General features: G+C 51.7%; 1 protein-coding gene across 1 annotated transcript in view; it reads left to right on the forward strand.

Moving 5' to 3' along the window:
• The window catches only part of LOC131215101 (optomotor-blind protein), a 104463-nt gene that overhangs the window by 78871 nt on the left and 2262 nt on the right, over positions 1 to 23330 (forward strand). The window contains exons 5-8 of the mRNA XM_058209480.1: positions 4749 to 4895; positions 4994 to 5070; positions 17164 to 17393; positions 17511 to 18357. Coding sequence (XP_058065463.1) covers positions 4749 to 4895; positions 4994 to 5070; positions 17164 to 17393; positions 17511 to 18357 — 1301 coding nt within the window. The remainder of the gene's footprint in view (positions 1 to 4748; positions 4896 to 4993; positions 5071 to 17163; positions 17394 to 17510; positions 18358 to 23330) is intronic.

The following is a 23330-nucleotide window of genomic DNA, read 5'->3' on the forward strand; positions in this document are numbered from 1 at the left end:
AGAAGGCGCGCCACCCATCGCGTTGCATAGCTCAGCATAATTTCATGTTTATTTTGCCCGTTGAGAAGACAAATGACGGCAAGCCGAACGGTCACCGGATTATGACGAACGGCTTGGAATCGACTTGAAACTAAGTATCGCCCGGTCAGGACAGAACAGGACACAATTGCCAGCCGCAGTTAGGCAGCGCAAGGCGCATTCACGATGATTTGTGTTTCATTTTGTGATCGAGCATTTTTACGAGCTTCAACACAACTCGGGTCTAATAAAGTGATAAAGAGTGCACCGGCCTCGGTTCAAGCCGGCGGAGACCTGGACCCTGGACCCGGGTGATGCAATTCTGTAGTATGCTCGCGGTCCAATGCACTCGCAACAATGTTATGCTCCGTGCATCGTGCGGCGTAATAAAATCATGTCATTCCCGGAGGGGTCAAAGTTGTCAAGCTCGTGAGATAAGCTCTTGCCCCGATTCGGAAAGTGATCAGGTCGTAAAAGAGAACCTTTTAATTTGCGTTAAACAATTTGTGACTAACTGCTGACGGTCAGAACTGGATCGAGGATCTGTCAAGGTCTTCAAGGTTCCTGCTGTTTGAGAGAAGTAATGAGCTTACAGGAGACTTTGGAATCGATTCGGCAAAGTCACTTATGTTCCGGCAAATTTCAATCCTACTGCCTACTGCCGAGCCTTTTCTTAATTTCCATTAAAAATCGTTAACTTTCGGGTCCCTCCATTAAACGTTAAACCGCGGACAGTGGATCCGCGTAAGTGAAAGATCAACTCCCGATGCCGATGCCGCGGTTTCGGTCCCAAACTCACCAAATTTGTAACCGTGCCGACCGTGCCGGCACCTTATTCCTGTCACCATTCCTTTCCGGTCCCCTCTCGTAAGGGGCGCGTAATCTCTAGAATGGCGGCGAGGAACTTAATGCCTTTAACCCACCGTCCGGCCAGCCGGCTTCATTAGTTTGTGTCGCTTCACGTCGGTCGCTTCTTGGCCGCGGCTTAATGCACTCTCGCCGTGGACTCAAATATTGATTAAAACAATATTATTAACGCAGCCCGGTGGCTGCCCGTGCCGCTGCCGCCGGTCCTTTACGGTGTCGCCGGCCGTCGCCGGAACGGAAGCGGACCTCACAGCGTGTTTGATAAGATTGGGCGGCCACCGGTTCGGTTCGGTGCTTTTCGGTGTTCTCTTGATTTGCCTTGAATGTTTCGGCCCGGTTGGAGGGTTCGGACCCAGCAGAAATTAACGGAAAATAAATAAACGAAGGCCCGAACCCCACGGAGACTTCTCTCACGCACTAAACTGTGGCATTTTATGTGGCGTTCCGTCGGAAGTCGGTGGCCACCAGGAAGGCCACCCAGACTTTTAGAATGCGCTCAGTGCTGCTGCATCATCATCGCGGGGCCACTCTCGCGGCCGGCCAGCGAAGGGACATTTAATTAATCCATCGTAAAACGGGCGGCTTTCGCTGGCTCCGGAACTTTGGCGAAAAGTTTACACAAAACTCGAGGTTTTACGACTTTCGCGTGAACTCTCGGCGTCTCAGGTGGATTGCGAAAACGCACCACAACAATTAGCAGCACAGGGTTTTAGCGTTCTGGCCAATAATCGCACACGCAACATGGCCCCTAATTTGTCCCAAACTCTCGTTTGACAGACGACCATCAGCGACTTCGACTCCGCTGCTTGCATCGAATCAGCTACTTCCGGCCCCGAAAACCGTGATCTGCCAGTTTTGTAAGCCCCGTTTAGGCACCCCGGAAGAGTTAAAAACCGATCATCTCTCTCTCTTACAACGACCTCACACCGAGGCCGATGCGTACGTCTTGGAGTTTCGGAGTATCGAAAGGTAGAGCCAAAAATGGCGGCCTGGTCATGGACAGGATGCTGTGAAATTATGATTCCACCCGGTGGTCCGGCCAACGACTGCAACGGAGCACTCAGGGCGGAGACGACGAACGTTATTAATGTCGCTCGGTGGAGCCGGACACGGTCGCCACGGAAGATCAGCCTCTCCGGTCGCCCATGGTCCAATTGAAATTGGAACCCCCGAAGCGGAATCACGGAGTAGAGCGAGAGAGAGCGAGAGGGAGAGCGAACGAAGAATGAGGGTGGCCCATCCTTCGAGGCGCCTGGGTTTGAACTTTCTAAATTGCCACCCTGGCGCGCCGATGATCCGTACCCCGCGGCGCGCGGTGGCGCATAAGTAGCGCTAAGCTTCCCGGACGCGCAACGATCGCGACTCCTTCGCGCAGGAAGCACCTCGTTACAGGGCCCGTTGGTCCGGTGGGTGGTCGGGGCGTAGACTGGGTGGCCCACCGACGGGGGGGCCCACCACAAAAGGGGCGTGGTATGTATGTGTGCGAGATTCGGCTTTTCGCGTGTGGCTCCCCGCAAGCCGAGGACCCGCGAGACGGAGAGCCGAACCAATTAATGAAAATCGTGGAAATATGATCGACCAGGCACCGGACCGGACCGTGGCAGAGGAGGCCCGTGGTCTGGCAGGTACTGGCACTGGAACGACTAAATTATCGGGCCCCCGCCCACCCCCGGTGTCGGAGAGCTCGACGCGCGACCACGAAACGAACGCCATTCGCCGGTCGAGTGGCGAAATTATTTCGACGTCGCGCTCGCCCCTTTTACCCTGGGGGCGACCCACACGGGTGATCGTGGTCGCGATCATCGCGCAATTCCCCCCCCGGTCCATTCCCCCGGCACTCCACCGCCACGGCGCGATCGCAAAGTGAGAGGTTTTACGAGAAAAGGAAGTTTCGAATGAGCTTAAGATGGAAAAATTAACAAGATAATGCCCCGGCGCGGCCATCTGCGTCTCGGTGGGGGGCGGGCGGGGATGCGGCGCGTGGTGGTGGTGGTGGGTCGACCGCACCGCTCCGCTCCGCGCCGGCCGGCCAGTGGGGTATGATTATTTAATCATTATTTCGACCTCTCTTTCCCAGCAGCGGTTGCTGCTCGCCCCGTTGCTGGGCCCGGTGGGCCTGTTTAATGAAATGATGATTGGGACCTCCGGGTTTTTGTTTCGTTTTCGGGGTCCTATCGGCAGGCGCGACCCCGAACCGGCCCGGGTGACGGGCCCATCAAAAGTGGACCCAAGCTAAATGTTATATCTTCATCAACTCACGGCGCGGTTGCGTGTGGATAAATCCTAGGCTCGGGACGGTAACACACGGCGGGTTTGATAAGCCTTAATCGACCTTTTTCTTCGCTTCTTTCTTTGGTTAACGAAACGTCCATTTGTTCCGTTTTGTTGCGACCTCACTTCGTTCCAACTGCTGTTCCAAGGTGGAGTTGGACTGTATGTCTCAATGCATCGTTTGCTAATTTCTTTCTCGTGCACGGTGACACTTATCAGTGCACTCCGATCGGGGCACGTCTCATTAGGCCGTGGCCACGAGCTTGTGCGCGATTTCCGCAAAACACCCGTCAGACTCAGAGCCAGAGCCAGCATGTAACTCCGGAGTGAGCTGAATGAAATGAAGGCGGCAAAGAAGAGGGCAAAGCGAACGCGGTTTAAGAAAACTCTAACCCAAACTCTAACCAAACCAAACCAAACAGACAGACAGACAGACGGACGGACAAACCCCACTAACTAGACGGGAGCACATAAACAAAGCGTCGTTAAGGCGAATGAATCTAATTAATCAAATAATTGAATTAATGAGCGACTCCAAACCCAAAAGGGACCCCAAGGTGCCGTGCGGTGGCTGGCAGCCCCACACGACGGATCCACACGGAGTCATTCATGTCGTCGGCCCGTTCATTCATACGAACCAGGAACGACCGAAAGGCGGCGGATGCTGCCCGTTGAAGTGTCTGCAACTTCCCGCGAGTCTCGCTGAATGCAGCGCTGAGATGCTTTTTATGGGGACTCAGTTCGGTGGGCTCCCTTGGTAGTTGGATCGGGGTGCTGCCTTCTTGTTCACCAAATAAAAACGAAACAAAACAGCAACCCCGGCAAGGCTAGCCAGCTGACCGCGTCTGGCTTTGGGCAATTGAAAATTGCATCTGGAAGATGCTGCCACTTCGAATTTCCATTTGGAACCGATCGACTAACTAAACTAAAGAATGTCTCCCCCGAGAGGCTCTTCTTAATGAGCGATCCCATAAACACGCCGAGGGGTCGTTACTACTTCCGGCCACGATCCGCTTCGTGGGAGGCCTCGGCTGCTCCCGGATTTCCGGATCACGGGGGTCATCGCTGTGGGTCTCACACACTCGCTTTATGTCTTATTCATTTCGAACTCACCACAGTTACGCCTCGACCACAGTATGAGTTTTCTCTACAGGTTTTTTGATATGCTAGCGTCCACACTAGAAGCTTTTGCGCGAAAAATTCCGTGAGCTCCAGTGAGTGAAATGACAGTTCGTTTGTTTGTGCTTTGATTTTTTAGTTTCCTTTCCTTCTCCTTTTATGGCCATTTTTGTCAAAATTTGATCCGCTGTCGAAAAACTAGCCATATTTTTGGAAAGCAATAAAAATTTGCCGTAATTTGCCGTAAACTGTCAAATTGAAAAAAATACCCCCGAAACGAGAAAATATCCCGTAAACATGAGGCGCTCAAAAGCAACTCAAAGTAACTCACGGAACTCTAGCAAAAGATTCATAGTTTCTTGGCCTGCCATACATTTTTTCCAAGTTTCTCATACTGTGGCCCCCGGGTTAAAACTATTGCTAAAACATTTCAGATGGATTATTACTAACGACGCCTTGTTTCTTTCTTGCAGACAATCCTGAATTCGATGCACAAGTACCAGCCTAGATTTCATTTAGTTCGAGCGAATGATATTCTGAAACTACCGTACTCGACGTTTCGTACCTACGTGTTTAAGGAAACCGAATTCATAGCCGTAACTGCATATCAGAATGAGAAAGTAAGTTCCTCCAACCGGAAGTCCGGATCGGATCGTCGGCGACCGCTCACTAACTCACCTGTCCGTCTTTTCTCTTCCCAACCTGCCGTCCCGTCTAGATAACGCAATTGAAAATAGATAATAATCCTTTCGCGAAAGGATTCCGTGATACTGGTGCCGGCAAGCGGGAGAAGAAGTAAGTGAACCATTACAATCCCATTCAATTTGCACCCTTCCGCGTTTGAAGAAAAGCGACCTCACCGCGATGCAGCCCCGATTCTTGCAGTCCCGCAAACGGTCCCGATGGCCTAGACAAATGTTTCTTTATTCGTTGCGCAAATGTTGGGTTGAATGTGTAATGTAATCCAACTCATCGTCGTCGGGATTGAGCTGACGGGCGGACTGAATGTCAAATAGAGTCAGCACCGAACTCCGACCTGCCCGGGGGTTGCCGGAGTCGATGGAAAAGACGTTTCGACGACGCATCGCATCTGCCAAATTCAGTTTCCTGCGTCCCGTCAGAAGACGGATGGCCAGTGTCCCAAACATAACCGGGGGTGACTCTCCCCGGATGAGGTTAGAAATCGATCACCCCCCACGATGGGCACGTCTTGGGATGTTGCGTTGACAATGTGATCACATTGCTGATTTGTTTGGTCTCCGCAGTCTCGAAATTCAATTGAAACGACGTCACAGAAGGTTTGTCAACCGACCGTTGCTCGGCCGCACTCCGCATCTATCAAATCCCAATGCCTTAGAAGTCGGAGTCGCGGAGACCCCATACGTCGGATGCACTTTGTGCAAATCAATTATCATCGCCCGGGCGCCCTGGTCGTTCCCTGAAACCGAATCCGAATTCCACGTCCTTCCCCGGGAGGATGGGGGGGAGGTTGACGAATGCCCCGACGGGACGGGACGGCATCCTATTAGGGACGACGGATTCGTCTAATGTTGGGCGAATAAATGAGCAGGATTTCGCAGATTTGCGCTGAGCAAACCGACCGGAAACACGATACCGGAGATTAAATAGATATCGATTTACCACCGAGCCGCGGGCATCGTAAGACGGTGGTGGCGGGGCCCGCTGTGTCGGCCCCCCCGCGCCGGTCGGGAAGTGTTGATTTTCGCTTCGCTCTGAGTTGCGGTTGCCGGGTCCAGGGTTCTTTGGTAAAAAAAGTCGTAATTAACGCGACCGTTTAAGACCCCGTTAAATGAACCCACCGAAGAAAAACCCCGACCGACGGCCAGCTAATCGCTGCGCTCTCTCTCTCTCTCTGTGGGGAGTCCCTCGGGAGGTCCTTTTATCCTGACGCTGCGTAATCTTTACTGCTTTTTAATAGCCCAGCCGGAATCGGTTTCTAATGATGGCGCATGCACGAAGGGTTACAATCGGCGATGCTGGCGAGAGCCAAATCGGCACCCCTTTTCATTCTCCGAAGATGGTGACAAATATTTTGACACCCTTCCCGAAAAGGGTTCCGACCGACCGGCACCCTTCGGTGGAATGTTTCACTTTCCCGCTGGGATGGTTGCCGTTTCCGGCGAGGAAAACAGAAATTAATCAACCAATTTCCCACAGCCACAGCCTGCCGGCGGTTGCGTTCCGAGATTGTGGCCAACAGAGTTAGAGTTCCATACCCAGGGCCCCCAGTCGGGAGGCTAAATTATGGTATCGAATTACACGCAAACAGCTTAACAAACAAAAAGATCCTTCGCCGGGTGGTGCAAAATAGCGTCACCGATGCTTTTTGCTGTGCCGAATGCCAAGAAGGCACTTTGACAAAGGAAACTCCCTTTGTGACTCGCTTTCGAGTGCCAACCGTTGGAGCATTGTTGATCGCCCAAACCCGTCATGCCCGTGCGGCATTCCATCGTCCTGAAGAGGACCCTCAGTCCATCAGCTGGACGGACGGTCTTTGGGCGCGAAAACGGATCATAAATGCGCCACACCACGTGGCGACCGTGCCGTCGGGCATTTCAAACTCCACTTCCTCCCACCGGAAAGACTACCGGCTTGTCACCGGAAATGGTGAACCGAGCACCGGCAATAAAAAGTCAACAACGCTCCCGAATGCGTTTTGGGAACGACCGTCAAACTTGCAGCCAGCAACCAAAAACAACCCACAGGAATCCATCTTCAGAATTTTTTTTTTTCGGAGCTCCCGGATCTTCGACACGTCACCGGAACAAATCTGCTGTTTGCCGCAATCACCGAAGGGACCACTGCAAAGGGGCAAAAAATTGCGAAGGCCGGCCACCGGGAGGCGATTTGTCATCTGAGGCGTTACATAATTTATCGCTCTATTGTTTATTGCGCGACCGGAGGCGACGGTGGTCGGCGGCACAATAGAGACACGGCTACGGCTGGTGACAAGTGGCGCACACCCAGAGGGCACCTTCAGCGGTGTGATGGACTGGGATGAAGTCAACCATTGCGGTGGATTAAGCCACAAAAAACTCAACTCCACAGCGGCAACTGTCCATCGGCGGCACAATCGCGGAAAGAATTGTCGGTCGGTCGGTCGGCGGGTTGATTGCGGGAGTAAATCAAATAAAAGCCCCGGCGCCCGGGAACGGATGCTGAGCGCGCAACGCATGGTGGTGGTGGCCAGGGAGAAAGACCAACTCCCCGCTGGGAGCTAAACTCAATTGATGTTTTGCGTAATCTAATTAAAACTGTCAGGAAGGCACCAATTCGCTCTTTAAACACTACGGTGCGGAGGGTGATTAAGATTAAGGCCACTGTGAGAGCTGCCAGAAGGGTTGCAGCTACGGAATACGTAAAATCGGGATAAATTGCTGACTCGACACCGCATCTGGGTGTCGCTGCAAAGGCGTTTCGGGAGCTCTCTCGCTCTCTCTTTAATGCCAATGGCTAAGCGATGTTTGGTTGGGGAAAAATACAAATCAATTTGTGGGAGAACACTAAACAGATGTTAAATGCGGTTGAAAAATACTAGAAAAGGTTTAACATACTTTTAATTTATTCATTTAAAATAAAACGTTGACACTTAGGTATAACAAAAGAATAAAGTTAATCCAGGATAAGGTTGATAAACTGGTCAATGGACTTATCAAAGTTCATGCTCTGGCAATATTGAATAGTCAGTCAAGACTAGGAGATGACTGATTAGAGTTATGGGCATTCAACTCAAACATAAAAATTATTGAAGACGCCATTTAGAAGCTTGATCCTGAAAAGAACCCGCAATACTAAGTGCAAGATGACGACTCGAAAGAATCGTTTCTGAACAGGTTCAATCGCATCTTCCGAACGTTGAATCAAATGATGACACAATAGCATGTTCAGGAATTGGACGGATCAGAGACAGTACAGTAAAGAACAGTAAGACAGACAGACAGTCAGACAGTAAAGAATGTTTAAACACTTCAATCAAATTCTCAGCCACACGTAAAACAAATGCTAAGATTCTAAGTGCTCTGCTAACTAACTAAGACTAACTATCAATAGAATAAAAGAGCAGAAATGTAGCGCTATGAGTAACGTCGGACAGAATCGTCGATTTTCACACGAGTCTCCCGGAGGCTGAGAAAGGACTCAAACCACATTACAAAAGTTGGACAAACACCAATTTTCAAAAGTAAACTATGATTGACGTCAAATTATTTTAGAGTTACATTTGCTACAGATAGACCATCGTAGGAACAGGAATCCAAACCTGGCTTTACTATCCATTACAAATGATTTTGTTGGTGAAAAGATGAGCCTGTTAGCGATTTACCCAAATTTTATCCATATAACTGTACTACAGGAGGCCCTCAATTTCGAAGGTAATGGAATGGACTCTCCTCCCGACAGACCATCCCGAAATGGATTCGTTTCAAGTAACACTTTCGAAGCGCTCTCCGTTCTGCGCTCTCTCGATGTTGGGTTGACTGATTCCTCGAGTTCCGTGTCAAGTACCATCTGCGACACCACCGTCTAGGGCGTTGTCTAGGACATCGATTAACTTCAAAAGCTGTGAATTCTCCACAACGACACTTTCTGAACCTTTCCAGGGTTTTTGAACCATCCACCGGCATATGGGTGTATTCCGGGACGAGCGTGTAATCAAGAATCGGACTACACACGCCAGTGACCCGTGTCCGGTCCGGCCAGCCCCGGTTTGCCCCAAAACCGATATCAATTATCAGATCCACATTAATCCTATTTGTTGCCCGAAAAAAGCCCCCCCCCTGTGCTGTGGCCGGGTTCGCACGTGGCCAGGCCAATCGACTGCAAAATTCCGTACCAGCATGCTGGGGCCCTCTCTCGTTTTCCCGACGTAAGACGAATCGATGCACCAACCAACCGAGACGGGAGAAGCAAAAAAAGGGATCCGAAAGCAATCAATTCCAACATTATCATCATCATCATCTGCTGCTGCTGCTGCTGCTGGGTAGGGTATCTCCTCCTAATCGACGGTAGATCGTCTTTTAGCGTAATCCTCTCTTCCCGGCATCGTCTTCCCCCACACGGGGACAGCGGACAGCGAAAATCATGTAGGACACGGGCGCACAGGAAGTAAAACTGTTCGATAAGTCGAAAAAAGGGCACAGCTCGGCAGGGGAACCGTCGGCCGTTATCCGGGCGAAGGACCGGGTTTATGAAAAATGAATCAAATTACAGTTCCCGCACCGTCCGTCCCGTAGCGGTCAGTCAGGCCGCCCCGTCTGCCTGACTGACCGCTCATCCTTGAACGTGTTCCTTTTATCCTCGGTTGCCCGAACATACCGGAAACTGCCCGAAATCGGCCCAAAATCCTTTTCGCAACGGTAGCCGGCCGACCAATTTTAAGCCACATCTTCCGGCTCCGTGTCCGACGATGAGGTCCCGCATCCGGTTCCGGTTCCGGAAGGAATCAAACAGCGTGTTTGTGTGAGGCCAGTGAGAGAATGAGGGCGAAGAAATTTGCAATTTTCCTAAATCCTTGGCCCCATGGGTGCGTTTAAATTCGGGTACCGGCCATTTCGGACAGGACTCGCGCCATGCGCATAAATGTTTATGTTTTCTCAATGGTGGCCCAGGCTTATCAGATGCGCCGCCCGCCCGTGATTGACCGGGCCCCGTTGCCGACCAGGTCGACCATAAATTGGTATAAAAATCGATCGCAAAAGTTTAGATCCCACCCAAGATTGGCCATTATTCCTTTCGTTACAGACCGTACGTTACAGGCAACATAATTTACATCGTTATGGGCACCGTGCGCTTAATGCGTCCGCGCGTCAAACAATCGCGACACATGTTACCACCGACCGACCACCGGGTAATCTTTATTCATGATACTAGGCCCACCGTCTAGGGCCAATTTTTCCGGTAGCTTCCACCGACGGCCAACACCGCACCAATTTGTGCCGCCAATTTTCCCGTCTATTGGCTGCGGCCGTTCGTCATCATCAAAGGCAGACCCAAGGCGTGTTTAAGTTCTCCTTCCAACCCCGGGTGGCCAGGGCACGGCAAAAGTCCGCCTTGGCAGGCGGGAAAATTCCGTACAACACTTCATTTCACCCATTTACCCCACCGGTCGGTTGGTCGGAAAATTGCGCACAAAATTGCAATCACCCCGGAACACCTCAAGAATGCATAAATAAATAAGTAAATAAGCATTAGCGACTCACACATGCCCACGGAAAGGTGCCGCTATTGACAGCCAGATATACGGTGGGGGGTGGCCCTCGGGGGGAGATATACGGTGGGGGGTGGGTTGCACCTCCCGCCGGGCGGGCCACCGTTGGCGTGGCATGTAATGTGAAAATTACAAGGCACCCAAACTCGATAATCTCTCGACTCGACTTTCTTTCTTTTCACTTCGGAACGACGCACAATTTCTAGCGCAATTTATTTCTGATTCCCTGAGAGATGAAAGGGACTGGCTCAGTCTGGCCACCTGCCCCGGTAGGGCCACGCAAAACAAGGGCCTACGACGATTCGACAGTAATGATGGGTGCACCGTTTTTTGAGCAACTCTTGAATGGTCATTTCGTTTCGGCGAGAAGTACTTAAGAAAGGTGATCCTTACGACAGAGAGAGAGAAAGAGAAACGATTGCATCACCGGTCGACCGGTCCGTTGGTTGGCCACCTCCTTTTGATCCCCGCGCCCTCGGAGGGCTCGGTCGACAGAAATGACTCAATTAAATGACTACTCAGAGGGCAGCGACTGGCCGCCGTCGAGAATTATTGGAATGTCTTTCGAGCTGACGACAGCGGTAAGTGGCCAGGCTACGGGCGGTCAGAGGCAACACGAATGCAAGCATCGCAATTGCATCGGCCGGCGGGTAATGTGCAGCAATCTTCAGGTTGGGCTCGTCCGGGCTCGTGTCGCTCTTTGCTAGCGAGCGCAATTAAAAAGCTTTTAGTGCTTTTCCGATCCCATTTTCCAAACGATCCGATTGCCGGGTGGCCAGTGTTTTTATTCACTCCTGGGTTTCTTGCTCCTTTTCTATTAATGTTAAACGTATTAACCGGGGCCGGGCAGTTGTTGTGTTCCGCGTGGTGCTTAATGCTTAATGGGACCTCTCACTGGGACAGCCGCCATAATTTGATCTTAATTTTGTCCAGCGGAGAAAGTTGACGAGTGGCAACGCGAGAAGTGCATCTGCTCCTTACCCGCAAGAAAAACGGAATTAAATGAATGCAAAAATTACCGAAGATCGTTTTATGTTACACGGTGTATCCGCCGCTTTACAACAAACACGGAAAGGGATGCCACACAAAAAGGATGCCACGTTGGCTGGCGGGTTGAAAAACGGATGATCTCTTCCTTCCGGGTCGCGATGAATTTGCACAACCCAAAGTCCTTTTCTCGAACACTCGAAGTCCACTGGCGATTTCCTTAAACGATTTATTCACTCGAAAGAAGGACACGTGCCACCACCGCACATGATGCTGCACTTTTGCGACCGTCGGCCTGGGGCCACTAGCTTCCGGTCTGAGCCATTTGTCAATTAGAGTAATAGTTTGCCAGCCGGAGCGGTGTATCTCACTTTCGGGAAACCCCTTGCCGCGCGCACTCCGCGACTGTGAAGAGTCCTGTCACACGTTCCGCGTTCGCAGAAAAAGGGGACTGGGTACTGTTTACGGGGTGTACTGCATTACGGCCACAAATAGATACACAGGGTTACCGCCGGCACGGTCTGTAATTTTCTAAATGGTTGGCATCGGCGCAATAGAGTTATTCAATTTGGTTCGCCCCCTTTATATCGCCCCCGGTGCGGTGTGTTGACAGACGGCAAGATTTATGGTGCCCGTCCTTGCGCGTCCTTACGCCCTGGTGACAACTAGCGCACGGTCAGTACGATCGATTATTTTTATTATCCTCTAAACTTTGCTGAACAAACACTTAATTGATCGTAAACTTTTATCGGACTCTCGACCCGGGCGCGCCCCGGTTGGGTTTGGGAAAACTGTGTTCCGTTAGAAGGTCCTTCCGTTTCGTTGCTCATTGTGTGTTTAATTTTAAAACCGTGTACCGAGACTTGTAGGCCCAGCAGCGTGAGCAGTGAACCGGGAAACTACAACATACGCTGCTCTACAACGCTTGTTCTGCTGCCAAAAAATATTGAACACTTCCAACACGTGCTGCTCCACCGTACAAACCGTTCCCCGTCAGCTTAAAGGCCCTTTCCTCGGCGAAATTTTCCGATCTCTTTCAACGAGGCGAGCGAGGTGGCGAAGAAAACCCCGGAAAAAGGGGCCCCTCACGCGTCCTTATCTCCGGACCTCAATCCACCAGCCAGCCAGCCGAACGAGCGTCAGAGCGGCAGCTATAAAATAAACCGAGCTCATGTAGTATGCAAATTGGTGGCAAATTAAACCACACCCAGTGTATAAGCTTTTTGCCCATCATCGTGATAACGAACCCGGAGCCGGAGCCGAAGCCGGGTTTCCTGGCAAGAAATTGGGTAGCAAAAACCACACGCTCCACCTACCACCACCACCCCCCTCGATAGTGCGGCCATGTTCACCCCATGGCCTGGTCCTATCGGAAGGTTATGTTTATTTTCCGGATCGACCCCCGTGACGTGACGTGATTTTCGTGAAGACTGATTTATGCGCTCGCCACGAGAGATGTAGCGCGCGCGCCCCGAACCAGTGGCCAGGACGCCAGGACTACACCCGGGCTGCTGATCGGGTTTCGTGCGCCTTTTTTTAAACGGCACCCCACAGAAAGGCTCCACTCGACGAGGCTCCACTTGGAAATTGGAAAGTACGGCAGCCAGAAAATTGAACCCGACCATGGCCGGGTTCGATACCGGGCAACTACCGGCTGTTGTTCGCAAAACAGCACCCCCCCCCCCCCCCGGGCTTACCCGGAACACCCGGGGACCTCCTGGGGCCCTCCAATAAATTTACAAACCATCCCCGAACCGCCGGTCGGACGCGGGCGTTGTTCCACGTCCTGGTGTTTGAGGTTCGCTAGCCTCCATTGTGGCGACCGGCAACTTTTTGCGGCCCCGGTGCATGTTGGGCCCCGGAACAACGGCCAAACTTCCGCCCGGTGGGCGTTGGAAGCGTTGATTCGTGGGTGTAAAATTTATACCCTGCCCTAATTCAATCCATTATCCATCGGGCGGACAGTTTCTGGGCCCCGGACACGGGCCCAACAGCCCGAACACTGGCCCGCTCGCTCGCTGGCCAGAAACAATGTATCATTCCGGGGTCCCGGGTCCCGGGGCTGGTCGGCGTCTACTGCAGTTGCCCAGAAGGAAGTCCCGTTAAATGACCCCCGAGGTGGATGGGAGAAGGATGTTTAATTTAGTGATAAATCGGCCACCGAAAGTTGGCTTTCCCTGGCGCGCGCGCGCGCTGCACGGTGGGATTAGCATTTGAATATGCTGCACTTCTGCTCCAGTGCGGGGCTTTAATTGCGGAAAAATCAATAAATCTTTGCGCCAGCCGTTCGACCGAGGTTCAGCTGCTCGAACTACTCGACACTCGGGTCTTGGTTTGGTGTGACTTTTAAAGTTGAAAACTTTTTGTGTAACAGTCAGCGCTTGATAAGGAAAGTAATTTAAACAATCAGCAGGTTGGATTATTGAAGCATTGGCTGCGTGGTGATAGTTTACAACGGCACATTGTGGCGAGTTTTCACTGTGGCCACTCAAATTCCACGAAGCACGTTTGCAGTACTTCCGGAAGGAAATCAAACAAATAGCTCGTTCGCCATACGGTCCCTGTCAGAATTTGTTATGAAGATGTCCGTAAGTGTGGTTAGTGCTTCGTTAGAAAGGCTTTAATGATCGTGGTGAGGTGCATCATGAGTTCCTTCCAAATGTCCTTTTAAAAACTGTCAACAGAGAAATGCTATTTGAGTGTAGGGCGTCGTTTGCGTAATGCTGTGAGTAAAACAAACCCGAATTCGTAGAGGGACAATTCTTTGTTCTTACCTCACGAGTAAATTGTTGCATCATATTTTCGTGACGATTTCGACACAAACTCGACCCATTTCGTTCCGGAACCACCGCATTCGGCTGACTTAATCCCATGTGACTTGCTACTCACTAAGCGTAAGAAACCGATCCAAGGACATCGTAGGGATTATTTTATTGGTGATAACATAGATTTAGAAGAATAAAGGAAGATTTTTCGAGTTATAATCGAATTTGCGATATTTTTTCTCCGGCGAGTCCTTTATTAGTTCAAATCAACGTACCTTATTGTCCTGCTGTAAAACACATCGTAGGCTTCCAGTTAGTTTCCTTGTCCAGTTTTTTCGGGGCTGAAAGGGAGGAAAACAATCCTTGATCGAAAAGGCTTGGAAGTGGACTGCTTATAGCGAATGTTGAATAAATTTCAATGAGATTTCAATCAGAAATCCTGCTGCAATGCCAGCCAGAGCATCAAAAAAATCACCGAATGGGGTTCAAGGACTAGTGTCATGGAAGAAGTAATTGCTAAGCCAGATGGGCGATGATGAGCGATGATGAGGCTGAGACCTTTAACTATGTATTGACTATCGATACCACTTATAGAGGCGTCTTATGCAGAATAAAATAAGGAAAATTCCCGATCGATGCAAAGCGCAAATACTGTACAAATGAAACCAATATTTATTCATCCCGATAATCGCATCGCAGTGACCCGTGAGTTGGTCACTAATTAGTGAGTAATTCACTCAGGCATTCACTCAGGCCAAATTTGCTCACCCCTGCTTCCAATTCGTTCAGCCATAAGATGGCGATCGGTTTGGTAAATCGGCTTCGGTTTGGTCTTCGAGATCGGGAACTATCATAAATTATCAGCGGCCAGAATAATCGAATAATTTTATTGATTAGCGCACGCCGAATTCGTGTCCTGCGTGGTGTGTGACCCCAAACAAACAAACAAACAATCGGGCGGAAAGGAAGGACGAATAAAAGGCCGCCACCGAAAGGCCATTACGGTGAAGTGTTGAAACCGAAACCCCGAAAGCCAAACGCATTCGGTCTCCTCCTGGCGGTCGTCCATAAACCCTTCCAGCGTTCCGTCAAATCGACCACGAAAGTTTGGGCCTAAACGGCGTTTGATTGCGTGGCCGCACCTTTCGTGCGAACTTTGGTTTCGACACGGCACCCCGCTCCCCAACATAAACTGGAGCCACTTTTTATGAACCCGGGGGCCATTTTTTTTTCGTTGGCCATGGGCCAGGTGTTCGTGCGTGCGTCGCGGGATGCGTGTGACCCATAAATGGGCTGGTGTTGGGTTCCGCGCTCCTATTTTTGTTTTCTTCGCCTGCCGTTCGCTTCGGTTAACCCGTTCGCGTCGAGGACCCCCTTATCCGTCCTGCGACCCCCGGAGCGGGGGGATGAGTTATGCTGGCCGTTAACCGGCGTTAGACGGTGAGGCCACTCCGGGCCACCCCTTTTACTCGCGCCCATATTTTATGCCACTTTGAACGCTCCTGGTTTGAAGGGCGAAAGGGTTAGGCCCCCCCCCGCCCCGGCCGGGTGGCATAATTTATCCGCACGGAAAGAATCGTCTCATCACGCACCGGGCCGGTGGGCGGTGTGATGGTGTATGTGTTTGTGATTATTTATTCATTGCGCCCTCCCCCCCGGGGCCTGAGCTATGAGCAGCTGTCATCGGGTCCGTCCGGCTCTACGCAACAAAATGGCCTACGCGCGAGGAGAAGATTTATGGCCCGGAGAAGTTTGGCAATCACTGGCGGTTAGCGGGTCCTTGCCCGGTCCCCACACCATCATCAACACGTCCTGGCTATCTGGGCTACGGCAATTGATTCGGGCTTCCGGTCGCGTGACGATGCTATTTATCATCACTTTCACTCGGGCGCCAGGTCCTGGGTTTTACGCCTCGTCATCTGCCGATGGGAAAAAAACGTGGCCACTTCTTCCCGACGAAAGTCCCGACGTTCGGACGATGATCCTGATGCAGCATCCGGGCCCGCGGGTGATTTGTAGCGCATTGTCGCGCTGTCACCGGCGGGACTAAGGCGGCCGCCGTGGCGGATGATGAAGTGTTCGGTAGCCCCCGGAGGCGATCTATCAAGTGGTGTGTTCCGTCGTCCTGGACCAGCTCGCAGGAGTCTGCCTTTTGATTCGTTATTCGCACTCGGTCAGAGGCGGTCCACCGTTCGAAGACTATCCTCCCTATTATGAAACTCGAATCGAGAACTCGATCGTTCAAGTGAGCACAGTAAGAGAGAAAGCAGAATACAGCAATTGAGAGGGCAGAAAGAGAAAGCTATAGAAAAATGAACTCAAATGACCGTTCGAGTTTCGAGTTGGAGTTTCATAATAGGGGGGTATAACCCGGGGTCCACAGTATGAGAAACTTGGTAAAAATGTATGGCAGGCCAAGAAACTATGAATCTTTTGCTAGAGTTCCGTGAGTTACTTTGAGTTGCTTTTGAGCGCCTTATGTTTACGGGATATTTTCCCGTTTCGGGGGTATTTTTTTCAATTTGACAGTTTGCGGCAAATTTTTATTGCTTTCCAAAAATATGGCTAGGTTTTCGACAGTGGATCAAATTTTAACAAAAATGGCCATAGAAGGAGAAGGAAAGGAAACTGAAAAATCAAAGCATAAACAAACGAACTGTCATTTCACTCACTGGAGCTCACGGAATTTTTCGCGCAAAAGCTTCTAGTGTGGACGCTAGCATATCAAAAAACCTGTAGAGAAAACTCATACTGTTGTCGAGGCGTAAGAGTGTTCTGCAAGAACTCCTTGCGACATCCGGTGAGGTCCTTTCGTCCCCGCTCCCCCTTCCACCCCCTAGTCCCATCACACGCATATGTACACGCAGCCAATGGAACCAATTCTAATACGCGAACCCTGACGCTAACCAGTACGGGTTTCAGTTGCTCCGCTTTCAGGCAGTCGCTGATGGGGCAGCGGAGCTCGGACGGTGACAAGCTGAGCCCGAGCTCCGTCAGCTCCTCGCGGGGCCCCGCGGGGCTGGACCACCGAACGAATAGCATATCAACGATGGACGACGACGACAAGCTGCTGGACGTGGTCGGCCCCCCGCAGAGCCCGCTGCTGTCGCTCAGCCAGCAGATGCACCACCACGCCTCAGGTCAGTATCCCTCCCCTTTCCTCAAGAGGTCCCCCTTTCTCCCCCCTTCACAAACTCCCCCAACCCATCAACGGTGCTGACGGTGTTGTTTTCGGTTCGCCGCGCTCCCGTTCGCAGGATGGTTCAACTTCGAGGATGTCCAGCGGGCGGAGGAAGCGATGCGGAGGCGGCTGCAGGCGGACGAGAACGAGCGGGGGGACGGGAGCGATTCGAACTGCTCGGACAGCGTGTCCGGGAGCACCGGTGCCTTTCGGCCGACGTCGGGCAGCCCGAAGGAGTCGTCGAGCAGCGCCGGCACCTCGTACCCGTCGCCCAACATCTCCGTCGGCCCGCCGATCCACCCGCCGCCCCACCTGCTGCCCTACCTGTACCCGCACGGGCTGTACCCGCCGCCGCACCTCTCGCTGCTGCACAACCCGGCGGCGGCCGCCGCCATGAACCCGGGGCTCCTCTTCAACGCGCAGCTGGCGCTGGCTGCCCAGCACCCGGCCTTCTTCGGCCACTACTCGGGCCACTCGCCCACCTCGCCCCTGCACGGCCTCAAGGGCCACCGCTTCTCGCCCTACAGCCTACCGTCGGGGCTCGGGTCCGCGTTCGACGCCGTCACGCCCGGCTCCAACTCGGCCGGCGCCCGCAGCCTCAGCAGCAGCCCCCAGCAGCACCCGCCCCGGGCCGCCTCCAACTCGCCGCCGACGCGCCCCATCAGCGTTTCGCCCACCCCGACCCCGCATCCGACGTCCCCGACGACGGCCGACGCCAACGCGGCCGCCAACATGCCACCTGCCCCTCAGTTGCCGCCCGGTGTGCCACTCGGTGCGCCACCAGCCCCTGCAGCCCCTCCAGCCCCTCCGCCGCCACCCACCAGCATCCCACCCTCGAACTCACCGTCCGAGCTGAAGAGCATCGAGAAGATGGTGAACGGGTTGGAGGTGAAGCACAGCGTCAACGGGAGCGTCGGAGCGTCGTCGGCCTCGTCTCCGACACCCTCCGAATCGAATGGCCCCAAAGGACCCCCGCATCATCACGCCGGGCACCACCATCCCGGGCACGATCAGTGACGTACGGCCGGCGAGTACTATCCGCTGGCCAGCACCGCGCCCGGCACGGCCCTCTACGATGCGGCGCCACCACCAGCGGCGCCGCCACCACCGCCGCCACCGCAGACTCTGCACCTCGATCAGGGCATGTGACAGCTGGCGATCGGTCCGAGTGACCGTCGGACGCACTACGAGCTGGCGTAGGTAGGACTGGGACGGATCCGGTTCCGGTTGCTGCGTCCCCGTCGTGCGCCGTTCGGGCAGTCCAAACACTTTCCGCACTGCTCGAATAACTGCTCGAAAACTGCTCGAAAACTGCTCGACTAACTGCTCGAATTGTTTTGGACTGTCTGGGCGGCCGTACGAACCACTGCGCATCTGGCATCGAAGCAATCTGACCAAAGACCGTCGCCAGCTCGGCGTAGGAAGGCTTCGTCGGCGCCGCAGGATCGATCGGATACAAAACCTTAAGAAGGAAGGAACGGTCCCTTACCGGTTTCGTGCAACAAAAAAAACTCGCATCAAAATGTGGACAGACCAGTTCAATTCTGTAGAAGTCAAAATGGACAAAAACAAACAAACAAAATGGGGGACTTTGGTGGTCCTTTTGAGTTCGCCTAATGTTAAGGGGCAAAAAGTAGTAGAGCAACAATAAAACACACGCGCGAAAGGAAATGAATCTTGCTTGCACCAGGCCACAGTCACTAGACACAGAGAGAGAGAGGGGGAGAGAGAGAGAGATAGGGTTAGGCGACATCTTGAAACCGAGAGAAAACGCAATAGAAATGAACGCCGGAGTATGGACGAGTGTGTACATTCTGTAAATAGAAACCCTGCCCTATCCCCCCAATTAACTAGCCTATTTTAACGCCCAGGAAAAGCGGAACCAGTGACGCACGCACTCCGTCGGAAAGGCCACAGACACACACGCAGACGCACACAGCGCATTGGTTGAGAAGAGAATTGAATAAACCCACGAAGAGTTTACCGCTCGCGTGAGAATCTATCTAATCGGAGCAATTCTTTTCTTTTCTTGCGACCCCTTACACACTCTACTGCTTCGCTAATCTTCCGTCGGTCGTTGTCCACCAAACGGTTTACCATAAAAATGTCCTTCGAAAAAAAAAAAAATTGGCAACACGCTTCGACGCGAGCGCCGAAGTGCCACGAATCGGCCACTCAAAGTGTCCTCGGCTGGCGCTTCACAAAACGCGCAAAATTAGCATCCTTCCTTTAGGATTGAGAACTTGTCGCCTTAACGGCAATCGGTGAAAATTACGTAATTTATTTGGCGGCACCAAACGCAGCAGCAGTGGCTCTTTCGAGGTTCGGGTTGTTTCGCTTTCGTTCGTTCGTTTTTACCAATAACCACCCTATATTACCACTTGTAATGTCCGCCACCGGACTGCCCGGGTCTGGTCCCCGCAAGGAGGAATTGCTATGCTAGTGTTGGAAATAGTGTGATAATTTATTGATCGTGTTAGCGTTCAACCTGTCCGTCACAGGGACGCAGCAGGGACGGAACCGAACCGGGAGCGCTTGATAGATAGTAAGTCAGCATCCAGTCAGCCGTGGATGCCCGGTGACCTTTACCAGTGTAATTCGCCTCAGTTGCTCAGAGCTTCAGTTTCCTTCCTCTTCTATGTTTATGATTTCTGTTTAATGTTACGATTAATACCCCATTGGTTCCTAGTGTGTGCGTTGGGGGTGGGTTCACTGGCCGACAGTGATCGAACCGTCGATCGAGCAGAAGCGTTTGTACATTGGACCCGGGGGGGCCGAAGCTCTGCCGATCAGCTCTTAATCATATTTTAATTTCGTAACGACGCAATACAACAAAACCACTAGGGCGCTAGGCGGCGATCCGAGCTGTCCCGAGTGGCAGACAAGAGCGTGAAGATTGCATTTAGTGGAATTCTTCGATTTGCGCGTAAAAGAATAAACTAATCAACTACCGGAGGTGGAATTTAAACGAAAAACACACAGCTAAAAGGCATACAGAAAAAAAGAGAACAGTCACGGTAACAAAACACAAACACAACAAACACAAAAAAAAACACTCGCATCAGAGCGCGGTGAGAGGGTTGAAAAGTGGAAAACAACACCCGCAAAACACACACGCAGACTCGAGAACACACACGTAAACCCTAGACTATTTTTGTAAGTCGTAAAAGAGCAATAATGGTGAAACGAAAAATGGCAAACGGACAAAAAACAAAAAACGCGTAAAGTATATGAAGCAACAAACTGCAAACACACAAAAAACAAAACTATTTTAAGAGAAAATAAAATTCAAAATATTACGAATAGAAACCGGCGTGTGGACTTTCTGTGCCTCCCTGTGATCCTGCCAGCCGCGGCCAATGGATCGCGTGATCGCTCGATCCGCAATCGGTTGGTATTGTGTATGGGGCCAGCATTTTATCGCCCCCGTCGGTACGAACAAATTATTCGTTTATTAACACCAATTATAGAACTCCACGGGGTGGCTCGCCATCGTTTGCGATCTTTTACCACCTTCGGGCACGCCAGGGTGGCACGCCGTTCGTCTACGGCGTTGACAAGTGGCAACGAGTGGCGACTCTTCAGCCACCGCCGCTGTGCAGCATCATAAATCAAACGGGGGGGGCCGGGTACCGACTTCCTGCACCGATCGTCACGAAGCAGAACCCTCCGCCCGGTCGCCGACGTTGTGCCAAGCTTGCTACGGGATTTGTGGGCTTGCCATTTTGTCCCCAACCTTGCCAATGGACGAGGGAGGGTAACGGATGATCAACATTCACATCAACATCACGGCGACGACGGCAGCGTGCGGCAACGATGATCTGCGCAGCGCTTGATGGCTCATTTGCGCTGCTCGTTAGCGGTCGCCGTGCTGGCGTCACATTTAGCGCGACAACCACCGTAAGCACCTCCCCTTTTCGGGCACACTGGGTGGTGATCGGATTTTCGTTTAAAGTAAATTAAGTGCCAATAAAATAAAAAGGACTAAAATTCTTTCATCTTCTGTTGCTAAATAAAAGACGGAAGAAATTTCGCAGAACCTATTGTGAAACTCAAATTGGCAAACAAAAACGCCGCAAAAGTAATAGGGAAATATACTGCGCAAGAGGTAGCACCGTGTCCACCGAATTGCAGCATTGTAGGCGCTTTACTAACAATTGTAAACGCCTAAAGGGTATGCAAACCGGATTACTTCGGTGAACCTTGGAGCTTTTCACCGAAGCTCCACACTCTTTAGAAAGCTCCACCGTAAAATGCGCCTAGAGGTATGCAATCCAACGGGCACGTTGCTACCTCTTGCCCATTGCTATTATCCTGTTACTTTTTGATGCATTTTTAAGCGAAAATTCGAAGCGACCAAACTTTTGTTTTAAAATACCAGCTTTCTTTGAAAAAATGAGGGGCTATTTCAATAATTTTCACCAACCGACTGGGCCATTTAGCCCATTGTGAAATGTGTTTTTGTTTCGCCTGTGCGCCAACGCATTTGCATAAGAACGCACTCCCACACACGCAAGCACGCATGACAACGTAGTGGGTGCAGCAGCGAGTGCATTCGCATTCTGGAGGTCCCAAGTTGCCCCGTCAACTCCCGGCAGGGAAGGCGAGTTTTCTACATTATTCCTGTTCCGTAAATATGCTCTTTTAAGTTAACTCGCCCATTGTGTACGGTGGACGTTTGTTTTTTGTGTTGGCTCGTTTCTTGCCGAGGGCCAGCGGATGAATGCAACATTAACGGAATTAGACACGATTTATCATCATCCGGCTCCGGCAATGCCCGTCGGTTGCGCCGCCGCCGCCGCCGTCGGGCGCGATGTCCAGATGTCACCGGAAGCTTTCGGCGCGAGGAAGCTGATCGTGATCGGACACGGATGATCGAGCGGACCGACCGAACGGTCGATCCAAAAACCTAATCTAGATGTGAACCAAAAGATAAGGGCCGCGACGGCGTTCGTGGTGGTTATGAATCGAAACCCGTTTCGATTCCGGCTCAAGGACAAGGACACTCTATGCGAAGGGATGCCACTGAACCAGCTGACTGATATTGTATGGAATTCCTAACTTCTAAACTCTTTCTCAGACTCAGACTCTGGCAGATGGTGCCCAACTGGCAGCGAACGGAGAACCGTGGAATGCATCGCACGGAGTCGTCGGATGCATTTCAAAAGGGTGTTCCAACACCTGCCAATTCCGTTCGAGGCGGTCAATCAATACGGCGCCAAAGCGGAAATTATAATGAATCAGTAAGCGGAACTTGTGGCACAAGCTGAAAGCGGACAGTTTCGCGTGTCGCCGAAAGGAGGAGAAGTTCCTTGGCATTTGAGTTGTTTAATTGGATCAAACAATTAAAGCATAGTCAGGCATTGCCAAAAAATCGGGCCCAAACCAGTCGAAGTGGAACTCGAACACACTTACGCTCAGTTTGAATGATAAGCAACCATCAATTGTCATCATTAAAAAAGTCAGAGCTCTAGAGCTGCTTAGTGTTACTACATCGTGATCTTTATTACACTCATTCTTTGCAGCACATCCACATTAGTTCAGCAGGACCTCCCTTCGGAAGGAAGTGCCTCGAATAAGTTATCGCCCGACCAAACACAACATGCAATGCAATGTCCTGTTAACGAGTTTGACCATTTTTTTGCATATTTATTGCTGTTTTGCGCCCGTTTTCCACGAACTTGAACCGTGAAAGACCAGCTTGGCGTGAGGTAACGAAGTAGACCCACACGGTGACCCCGATCGCCGATGGTCCTGCCGCCGAAGTTTGCGCAAAAGTTTGCCAATTTATGTCACCGCCCTTGTTGCTCACCGGATATTTAATCAAAACTGTCGTTAAAGAGTCGTAAAAGTAAATCTAATTTTTGTTTTGGAACGAATTTCGGAAGGAACCTAT

The sequence above is a fragment of the Anopheles bellator genome, chromosome 1 (genome assembly GCF_943735745.2).
Source record: "Anopheles bellator chromosome 1, idAnoBellAS_SP24_06.2, whole genome shotgun sequence".
In the NCBI taxonomy this organism is placed as follows: domain Eukaryota; kingdom Metazoa; phylum Arthropoda; class Insecta; order Diptera; family Culicidae; genus Anopheles; species Anopheles bellator.